This window comes from Ascaphus truei, chromosome 16, assembly GCF_040206685.1.
Source record: "Ascaphus truei isolate aAscTru1 chromosome 16, aAscTru1.hap1, whole genome shotgun sequence".
NCBI lineage: Eukaryota > Metazoa > Chordata > Amphibia > Anura > Ascaphidae > Ascaphus > Ascaphus truei.
In genome coordinates, this window is record NC_134498.1 from 50,098,750 (window position 1) to 50,110,391 (window position 11,642).

The 11,642-nt window shown below is 47.8% G+C and overlaps 1 protein-coding gene across 1 annotated transcript; it reads right to left on the bottom strand.

Annotated features, from left to right (window-relative positions):
* Nucleotides 1–313: 313 nt before the first annotated feature.
* On the bottom strand, nucleotides 314–11,369 carry AMER1 (APC membrane recruitment protein 1). Its single transcript, XM_075573541.1, has 3 exons — nucleotides 10,780–11,369; nucleotides 7,034–7,185; nucleotides 314–5,315 (listed from the first exon to the last, which is right to left on the bottom strand). Exon 3 carries the CDS (start codon nucleotides 5,206–5,208, stop codon nucleotides 1,921–1,923), a length of 3,288 nt encoding a protein of 1,095 aa, XP_075429656.1. The 5' UTR covers nucleotides 5,209–5,315; nucleotides 7,034–7,185; nucleotides 10,780–11,369; the 3' UTR covers nucleotides 314–1,920.
* Nucleotides 11,370–11,642: the final 273 nt, after the last annotated feature.

The window sequence follows — 11,642 nt, forward strand, 5'->3', positions numbered from 1 at the left end:
GCGCTCAGACGCCCACTAATAGCGTTCCCAATCTCATATTCTATTTTTGACGTGTTTACAGTGCTGAGAAATGGAACACCATTTTACGCCTCTCACCAGGAACATCTCACACCCGGCACCTCCTCTGCGTTCCCCGGTGTTTTCATGTGGCCGCCCGCTTTAAAGTGGCTTTATTTCATTTTCTGACAAGTGTTTTTTTCCCCCATGCGTGTATATAACGCAGATTATCTCTCATGAGCAAGACCACAAATAGTCACCTTTCTTGCCCCCCTCCCCCCCCCCCTACTGATGCGTATATTAAGAGGCAGAAGTGTTTTAATGCAAGTTTCTTTATTTTTTTCAGGTTTTACCATCATTTAAAAAAAAAAAGTAGATAATAAATTACACTTCCATCTGTACAGTTTTGCGTTTTCACATTACAAATAAAAAATAGGGCGCCATTATAAGCATGGCGCGTGGCTGTGCGCGTAACAAACCAGTGAGAAGTGAGATGTGACACTGGAGTCACGTGTTCATGTTCTGTGGATCATTATTGTACGATAAAAAACATGAAATAATTAGTGTAGTTATAACACCCTTGCAGTGCTGGCTGCGATTAGCTATTTCTTCAGTTCTGTTCCCTCAAAACACCAGCATAAGGCCATTTTAAATTCCCAATTTTTTTTTATAAACATGGTCCCCCCCGCTGCAGCTGCACGCGAGACAAAACATGTATTCTTAGTGCATCCTCCATGTGTTTGTCCAACTCATTTCCCGAGGCTATTCCATGAGACGGTAATGATTTGCCCCAATAGATGTTTCTGCGTGCCATGCCCGCTCCTCTCCCGTACCTAGATTCAAGCAACATTCTTTTTTTTATTAAGGTGATTTGTAGAAGTTTAAACGAGGCATAGATCAGTCTCTACAAACAGACTCCTTGCCAGGTCTGCCACTTTGGGTGCTGCCAGTCCTTGCCTATCCCTTAGTAATAGTTTTCACAGTCCTGTCTAACAACGCAATTAGAGTTGGGCTGATTCTTCTGCAAATAAAAACACCCAAACTTTACAACCTTGTGGGGCAGCGTGTTAATTTTTAGGTGATGGGTACCCACCCCCGTGTAGCGCCAAGCTGACACTATTGTTTTTCTTTTCAAGGTGCAGTCCCGCCGAGGGCATCTGGGTGGCGAGTATTTAACATGGGGAGCCGAGACATGATGAGGATTGGACTATCTGCTGAAAAGGAGTTTGCACAGGAAAATCCCCCCCATCTCCTTATCTTGACTCACTCTAACAGGGACACGATGGGCTCCGGGTCGTGTAAACACCTGGCTGACAGGTTACACCTTCCTCCCTCAGTCAGAGCCTCTTGCTTTGAGTATGATTACATTCGATAAAAGATTACATTGCAATTACATTCTTTAGGGTTTCCAGACGAGTTTGCACATTTATAAGAAGGTCAGCAAAGCTATAATAATGTGTCCAGAGCCGCAGGGATCTTAAGAGTTGGAGGGGTTTTTTTTTTGCAAGACTCATGAGGTCCGGACAATGTCTGGCTATTTGTGCCAAAAAGGTCATACCAATGGGGCCATGCAGGTAAATACCGGTGCCTGCATGTGCATTGTTGAATGGATTAAATGGCAGCAGGTAGAAGAAAGTCAACGTTTAACCTCTTCAATGCCAGGGGGGACAGTACTCATTACAGAGCACAGAAGAACTCAATTCAGATCTTTGTCAAATAGCCAAATACTGTTATAACTCAGTTACCCGCCTGTGCCGGTCTCTGGCAGGACATGGAAATCTAGGTTAAAAACATTCATTGCAGCTGCAAACAGGTATATACCCCCCTCCCACTGTTTTTGGTTTTCAACCAACATTTTATCAGTTCACTTGCACATTTTAACTTTGCTTCCCCAAACCTTAGAAAAATCGTCAAATAAAAGGACTAGCTGCTAGTACATTCCCTGTAATTATTAGTCCAGCTCTCGGCTGCGGTATTACCATGCTCCACTGTCCCTTTCTTGGAGCCTTCAGACTGCTCCTGATCATCTGCTGATGGCTTTAAGGAGTCCTCCGTGTTTTTATGCTGCTGAGGCATCGCTTGTGTGATGCCCACAGGTTTGGTCTTTACTTGCTTATCAGATGAGTGAGGAAAGGAAGAACTGTGATGTACACTCACACCCCTCCTCTCTTCTAATGGTAACACAAGAGCACGTTTCTTTGTAGTGTTTTCCCCATTATATTGGTAGGGGGTGGACGTCTCCAGAGACTGGCTAGTGTTACACTGCAGAGGTGCATTGGAGGTCCTTGCCATCTGTCTACTGTCCTTTGGCAGCTGGTTACTTGAACCTAGGCCCTTGGACTCTCTGCTGTAACCCTGCTTTGAAGATATAACTGGTTTATATCTAGCCCACCTCCCAGATGTCTGAATGTCCTGCTCTAAAATATCACACCCCAGGTCATCTCCCAGAGGACATGCATCCTCATAACACCAGGAGTTTTTTCCAGCTGCCAAAGGGGAAAGAAGATCATAGGATTTCTGGCCACTCTTGGACAAATGCAATCCACCAAGTTCAAGCTCCAAGCTCTCTGTGTCAAGAGACTTGCTTCTTCGGTTAAGGGAAAGCGGTGCTGGCATCGAAAGACTCGGATTATAATGGCTGAGGTGGCGGGGAAGACTGGCGACACCCCATTTATAGCTGTGGAAAGGCTGCTGGGAGTCCAAGTGAAACAACTGCTCTTCACAATCAGCCAACGACTCTTGCATGTAGCTGTGGTCAAAGGCCTCAAAGGACGCGGCCACCTCCTCTTCCGCATTAAACTCTATCTGCTGCTCACATTCACCTTCATTTTCAACATCAACAATGTCAAAAGTAACCATAGTTGGAAGAACATCCAGATTGTGATGGAAAGAGGAGCGAGAGCCTGTGCGGCCCAGGCGTTCAGAGATGCTTGAAAACAATGTGCCATTATTGGTGAACTCCACCAGCGTTTGAGAGAAGTTCACAGCCTGTTCACATTCAATTTTCTGACCGTAGTCAGGGCTGGAGGCATCGTCAAATACATTCTGGCAATGGCGCCCGGGAGTAATCTCAGTGTTGGAAAACATAACCGTATTTTCTTTCCTAGGGTCATCGTGATCTTGAGTTCCAAGGCCATCTACATTCAACTCAAAACCAGCGTCCCGAATAAGGCCATTACCTTCCAAGTGTTGGATGAACCTTCCCAGGTAACGGGTGTTTGCAAGAGAGGCTTCCTGGAAGTCTTTCCAGCTTTGTTTCTCAGTCAATGGATGTAAAACTCCATTTTTAACACCAGCTTTGCTTGCATTTTTTAACAAAGCTGGATCACTACTAAGGTGACCCTTATTCCTGCCCATTAAGCTGGAGGCTCGGTTTTCACATTCAACATTTCGCTTTTCTTTGGAATAACGTCCTTTATTCAGATGCTCCATTCCTTTCAGGGCCGCCTCTCGTTGTCTCTCCCAGAAGAGCAGCTGCTTTTGAATCACTGCCAAACGTTCCTCCTCTGTCTCCATCGCGCCAACGTCCTGAATGAAGCTATCGTCAGCGGGAAGACTAAAGTCAAAGAACTGATCCAGAAGTTCGGAGCACAGAGTTTTAGTCTCATACAATGACTCTCCACCAGGTGCAGGGCTCATGAGACTATCATCAGGCTCATAAAACTCATAAAGTGCATCTCCGCTGTAGCTGTCCCTTGGAAGACGCTCTTTACGGGTGAAACCTTCTCCTGTATCATCCTCAGGACCAGGAGTCGTGGAGTCATAGTACCCTTCATCACTATTCGGAGCAGACTCTTGTTGATCGCTTTGGGGGGTCAAAAGCTCAGTGTTGCTCATACCAGACTCGTCAACATAGGGCTCTTTAACTTCCATGGGACAGGCAGTATGCTCCAGCTGAGCAAGCCCTGCCTGCACCTTATGCTCCTCCACATCCTTCAGCTCGTAGCTCGCATCTGCGTCAGTGGCATTGTCCAACAGCTGCTGCAGATACTCCTCTTCCATGTCGTCGGGTGTTGCCATCTCCTCCCCCCCTCCTTGGTAGGTCACAAGGCAGGAGCTCCTCTTTGTCGTTTCCCGACTCCTCTCCAAGGAAATGGTGGCGTCGCTGATGCTGTCTATGTCCGGCTCGGCAATGATGTCCCCGCAGCCCGTAAAGGAGTCGAAACTCTTCAGGGAAGAGACGTCATCAAAAATAAGGCTAACCTGGTCACCGGCAGGGAGCGAGGGTGGATCGCGGTCTATGTAGTCCGGATTTACAATGTCAGGAATGACCCCATCAGGGCTGGAACACACAATAGCGCCGTCGGTTTTTGCTTCTAAGGCATGGTTTCTGTTAACAGCCGCAACAACAACCTTGTCGGTTTCCAAAGGTACTTCGTTAATTGAACGTGGAGCCACCTCGGACAGGCTCACACAGCACCCCAAACTCTCCTCCTTTTCCCGCTCAGCCTCTCTGCTCATTGAGCCGCCCGATATCCCAGGGAGGAGGTGGCCCGGGGTGGGTTGCTCGCTGCAGTCTTGCTGCTGCGCCTCCTCCGCTGGTGGCTTGTGATTCGCTTGTTCTAGGATGGCACAGGGGGCGGCGGCGTGATCGCAGCGCTCCGACTTGCCTGCCTCGGGGGTTTTGCTCTTCTTGTGACGGCGGATGCTGCTGAACAAGCCTTTCAGGCCTTTCTTTGGTCTGGGGAACGACAGCGATTTCTCCCCATTTAGTTTCTTGTCGAAACACTCCGTGCTACCCAAAGGGGAGGTATCGTGGAAGTTGAAATCAAGCTTTACCGGGGAGGTAATGCCCAAGTCTGCACTGTGGGAACTGGGCAGAGTATTAGCCCCCTTTGTAAACTTCTGCCCGCGCGCCTTATTAACCGTGTAATCAGAGCAACCTCTTCTCCCGTCCTCGCAATGTGCGTCACTGATGCCATCATGGGTCTTGCTTTTGCTCAGGCCTTTCCTCGAGCTTCCCTTGCCTAAACCCCTGTGCTTTCCCCCAAAGAAGCTGGGCAGAGCACAGATGCTCTTTCTTCCTCCGAAAAATTTAAACGGCGTCTTTTTTTGCTTCCCTGGAGTTTGCTGATCCGGACACGACCCGGGAGAGGGTTCTGCCTTCCCGGAGTCTCCAGCGGGGCAAAGGTCGCCGGATTTCTTCTTACAGGTGGCAGAGGAAGACTTTGTCACAATGTTTTCTTCTGGGCAACTGCGGTCAGTTTCCATGGCAACTGGAGCATTAAAAAAAAATAGCTATGCTTAGCTGGAGACTTAAATAGCAAAGGCACCGGAGGTGTGGTTATCATCGGCAGATAGAGACTTTCTTTGTAGGCCTAAAAGATAAACGTAGCACAAAGAAAAGAAAAAGTCTGTTATTTCTATTTATTATTAATCTGTGCAAGAGGTCTTCAGAACCCAGTAGACAAACAAAAACTGATAAGATACCTAAATCACTCATTCAGTCTACATGCTTTCCCCTCCCTTGTTGTAAAACCGTTTTTGTTCTAGTGATATTAAACACAGGTGTTCTTCATATGAAATAAATTATTATGTGTTTCCCCCTCACAGAAAATGCATCACAAGCCGCACGTGGAGAAAAGTGCTCGTTACAGGAAGGGAACAAATTAAAAACACATCTATAAAAGACTTGGCAGTGTCGTAAGCGGAACACAAATACCAGCTGCGCCACTATTTATCTTAATAGAAAGTGACAATACTCAACGTAAAAGCATGACATCACCTTTCTCAAAATAAAAGAGAGCCTGTGTATTTAAATGCTGATGTATTATTTTAAAGGGGTAATTCCTCTCAGGTCCAAAGTGAACTAATTCCAGTGACATGTTTAAGGGGTCACATCTGGTTTATTATTGCAAAAATCTGACACCTATAGACAGGGCCCGACAAACTGGGCAAAAACCCACTCGCCCCCCCCCCCAAAAGTCACTCGTCCCCCCAAAACACTGCCTCACACCCCCCTCCCCCAACAACACTTAGCTGCGGCAGGGGTCCTGACTGTGTCTCCCTGCCTTCTCCCCTTCAAATTCATGTTTTTACCCTGCTGCAGACATCATGTTGCCATGGCAACGCAGCGTCATATGACGCTGAGCGGCCATTTTGACTACTGCGGCAGGGGAAAAACATGAATTTGAAGAGCAAGACAGAGAAGGCCGGGAGGCACCGTCAGGACCCCGCCGCAGGTAAGCTCTCGACAGCAGCCAAAATCCACACGCCTTTTTAAAGCTAGGGGTTTGATTTTTTTTCCCCCTTTTGTGACATCACTATGTAATCAGCCAGAGCCCCCTCCCCTGATAAGGGCAGGGTGGGTGGGGTGTAAGGATAAAGAAAACGCTTGATTTACAAACCCTTTCCCATTCAGAGACCCCCAAGAAAAGCCTGTCGCTTCTTTAATCAGGAAAGATGCACTTGACAGTTACTTTTATACAAAATATGCCCCCTTAGTACAAAATATGTTCGTCCTGCAAACTCCTCATCATTAAATCTTATTGCCGACTCAGACTATCGCTAAGAAAACTGTGTATTGTCCTGAGATAGTAGTGGGGAGGGGTGGGGGGAACACATGCTTTAATAATCCCCCAAACTGCCCCTCAGCGTGTGCAGGCAGCGTGGGTGGTATAACTCTAACCAACTCAGGAGCTTCCAAAGTCACGCCCCACAATGCCTTGCTGTTGTGAATGCAAAGCATTGTGGGGAGTGACTTCGGAAGCTCCTGCTGAAAGTGACAGCGATACCCCTCACGCTAAGGTGCAGTTTGGGGCCTTACTAAGTGTGCAGTCCCCACACGGGCTCGGGACCCCACCATACTGCCTGGGAGACACCAGTACTGATTTATTTTTGGCAAACCCCTTGGGAACACCTCATGCACCCCACCCCTCTGTTGGGAATCACTGGGCTAGAAGAATGGGAAGCAGAGATGGAACAGTTGAACCCCCTTGAGTTATAAATGTGTGTTATTCTATAATGCAGGCATCTCAAGCAATGGATAAGCCATACAGCTGCAAGAAGCAGAATGACAGAGATTAATGTCACTAACCGTGGCATAGATACAACACACAAGATGAGGCAAAGTGTGTAATCACCCGGCGCCTGACATCTTTAGCCTTAATGGATCGCAGATTCATTGTGGATGGATGATCAGCAGCACACATCGGTAGCACTGGGTGGAGATGCACATCATGCCGGTGACTGAGAAAGCAAACGAGACAAGATACTTAAGAACGATGTAAATAAATACCATGCACACATTATAATATAGCACATGTGGGAGGAAGGGGTAAGCTGGGGAATGATGTAACTGCTGTGTGTGAAGCCAGTCTGAATCCCAGTGTTGGCTCATTGTGACCTTAGGCCAGGCCCTTTATCTCAGGCATTAAACGTAGATTATAGGCTATTCAGGGCAGTGATGCATGGTGTCTGCCACATTGTCCAGTGCTGCATAGATCAGAGCTATATGTATAATTGTTACATAGTAGACGAGGTTGAAAATAAATAAATAAGACACATGTCCATCAAGTGCAACCTATGTTAAATTGTATTTATATTGTTCCGCTGTATGCTGTGCTTTACAAAATCACCATATAAAGTAAATCAAGAACAAAACAATGGGGATACGTGCAAAAAGTAAAATGACAACATCATGGAATTGGAGGCCCTGCCCCGAGCAGCTTACTGTCCAAGTTAAGAAGAAATATATATATGTTGTGCTTTTGGAAGTACAGAAGTTCAACGTGCCCTCCATCTCTGCAATATATTGTGAAGACGCCATCAAATGAAAGCGTTCACGTATATAATGTCTTCAATGCCACTTTTATAGCGCTTTACACTGAACCTAGAACAATCAAATGACAGGCGTTTTTGCGGAAAAACTGATTATTGATAAGTTAGGAGGCAGTTTTTAGAGAATCAAAAAGGCGGACACTTAAAAAAATGCAGAAATATTGATGTAATATTTTTTTCAAGGAATTTTTAAGTGCTAATTTCACGAACAAAAATGAAGACATGCAAATTTGCACACAAAATGCATTAAGAGGAGTAAGTAGGAATGCCCCATTAACCACAAGATGTGCGTGTGTGAAATGGGACAGCAATAATCCACGGCTTATTAATTAATTATTGGAGCAACAGCAAAGCTGAGCAAGCTGTCACTTTACACACTGCTGGCCTGATATGCGGAGGCAGGGCGGAAACAGAGAGCCACATGTGAAAACAAGTTACACTCATTCTGCATGTCTTATAGTGGAGAAAAAAAAGGGCTTAAAATAAAAAATACAAATCTGACTGCAGCTGCTGTCTGACGTAGAATATTCTGTAATCATAACAAAGGCTATTCTAATAGGGAAACAGGCAAAGGCATTCATCCGAGCTCTCAGGGCACAGAAAAAAACACGTTTCATTCGAATGACACCTCAACTCCACTTAGTAAAACAAAAATGTTTCTTCTTAATTTGTAAGGGGGTATTATAGGTACATTTTTTTTCCGATTGCATCCTTCATTGTAAAATACTCTGGTACTTTTCCATTTCTGGGAGAAATGTGGATATAAAAATAAATAAATGTGTGTGACGAGCATGCGCATTTTAAGTGAAACATCCTTGTCTTTCGTCAGTGAAACTTTGTATATTATTGTATAGCATTGTGGGAAGGAGCTGGGGCTTCGGAGTAAGAGCTGTTATATACAGCATGCGGCCGTGCGTGCCTATGCGAACACGCGTGCCGCATGCTTTCCTGTCTATAGAGCCGGGAGCTGCAGGTGTGTGTGTGTGTGTGTGTGTATGTGTGTGTATGTATATGTGTGTGTATGTATATGTGTGTATGTGTTGAGTGAAAGGAAGTCCTAGATAAGATTTTTTTAAAGAAAAAAAAGTTTAATAAATATTTTTTTTTTCGTTCTGCAATCACGCAATCACGCAATCACACACACACACACACACACACACACACACACACACACACACACACACACACACACACACACACACACACACACACACACACACACACACACACACACACACACACACACACACACACACCTGTCGGCTCCCCTCTCCCTGCCGTGCGCGCGCGCGCGGCCCTTGTATAGAAAGGCTGAGGTTCCAGCAGACAGCCCGGCTGAGGAAACTCCGTTATAAACGTGATGAGTCATTTCTCTTCTGCATTTTAAGAATATCACTCGTCCGATTAAAGCCCTTTTATACAATATTACGCTGCGGTCCTTTGCGCTCCCCTCATTCAATATATATATATATTGAATGAATATATAACCCTGCCTTTCACCATTATCACACAGCACTCCCACTGCAGCAAGGGATTCTGGGAAATGATATGCAAATGGACACACAGTGTCGCTTCAAAACCTTTTTTAACATGGTTCCCTATAGGCTTAAGCTTGCTGCATGGTCACAGCTTTAAGCACAGCCAGGGTTAAGATGCATAGCCAGAAAACCCACCCACAGACAGCCGTTTCGACCTTAATGGGTCTAATCAGTGTGGGGTTGGTTAACTGGCTATGCAATTAAGCATAAACACACACACACACACACACACACACCATCTTTCCTTTTTTGTGTATGCACACACATCCCCCAAACGGGATCAGTTGTACTCAACTCTGAGGCATACTCCGTCCCGCACTGCCCCTTAACCCTCTAGATTGTAAGCTCTCAAGATCAGGGCCTCATTACGTTCTGTATCTGCTTATTGGGTATGTAACATACATAACTCTGTATCCCCATTGTACCGCGCTGCAGAATGTTGGTGTTTTATAAACAAATGATAAAAATATATACATTTATATATGTATTTCTCTGTGTGTAATTATACATACGCATCCCTCACATACATACATACAAATAGATATATACACACACACACACACACACACACACACACACACTGACAGTGACACACACACAGTGACAGTGACACACACACAGTGACAGTGACACACACACAGTGACAGTGACACACACACAGTGACAGTGACAGTGACACACACACAGTGACAGTGACACACACACAGTGACAGTGACACACACACAGTGACAGTGACAGTGACACACACACAGTGACAGTGACAGTGACACACACACAGTGACAGTGACAGTGACACACACACAGTGACAGTGACACACACACAGTGACAGTGACACACACACAGTGACAGTGACACACACACAGTGACAGTGACAGTGACACTGACACACACACAGTGACAGTGACACACACACAGTGACAGTGACACACACACAGTGAGTGACACACACACAGTGAGTGACACACACACAGTGACAGTGACACACACACAGTGACAGTGACACACACACAGTGACACACACACAGTGACAGTGACACACACACACAGTGACAGTGACACACACACACAGTGACAGGGACACACACACACACAGTGACAGGGACACACACACACACAGTGACAGGGACACACACACACACAGTGACAGGGACACACACACACACAGTGACAGGGACACACACACACACAGTGACAGGGACACACACACACACACACACACACAGTGACAGGGACACAAACACAGTGACAGGGACACAAACACAGTGACAGGGACACAAACACAGTGACAGGGACACACACACAGTGACACACACAGTGACAGGGACACACACAGTTACACACACAGTGACACACACAGTGACACACACAGTGACACACACACAGACAGACACACACAGTTACACACACACAGTAATAGACACACAGTGACAGTCACACACACACACACTCTCTCTCTCTCTCACCTGCTCTCCCTTCAGGACTAGGCCCTGCTGTGTCCCCGGTGTCCCGTGCTCTGGCTCCCCGGGTCCGGCCTCCCCTGTCCCCGGTGTCCCGTGCTCTGGCTCCCCGGGTCCGGCCTCCCCTGTCCCCGCACACACTGCTGCCCGGGTCCGGCCTCCCCTGTCCCCGGTGTCCCGTGCTCTGGCTCCCCGGTTCCGGCCTCCCCTGTCCCCGCACACACTGCTGCCCGGGTCCGGCCTCCCCGGTGTCCCGTGCTCTGGCTCCCCGGGTCCGGCCTCCCCTGTCCCCGGTGTCCCGCGCTCTGGCTCCCCGGGTCCGGCCTCCCCTGTCCCCGGTGTCCCGTGCTCTGGCTCCCCGGGTTCGGCCTCCCCTGTCCCCGGTGTCCCGTGCACTGGCTCCCCGGGTCCGGCCTCCCCTGTCCCCGGTGTCCCGTGCTCTGGCTCCCCGGGTCCGGCCTCCCCTGTCCCCGGTGTCCCGTGCTCTGGCTCCCCGGGTCCGGCCTCCCCTGTCCCCGGTGTCCCGTGCTCTGGCTCCCCGGGTCCGGCCTCCCTGTCCCCGCACACACTGCTCCTGTCCGGCCCGCTATCTAACTCCTTCCCACAGGCCAGCTCTGACTCACCTCCCTCACCAACCAATCAGCAGGCAGCATGGGCGTGCCATCCAACTCTCACCCAATCACGTAGCGGGGAGGCGGCAAAAACAATCTGCTCCTATGATCTGTCGCTGATGGACAGCACAGCTGAGCCAATCACAAGGCAGAGTTGGGGAAGTGCTGAGCCAGGCCGGGTTTTCGGCTCTCAGCATTGTGTGGATACAATGTAACTGTCCCCGACATCCAGCCATGGCTTTAGGCTGCGTCCATACT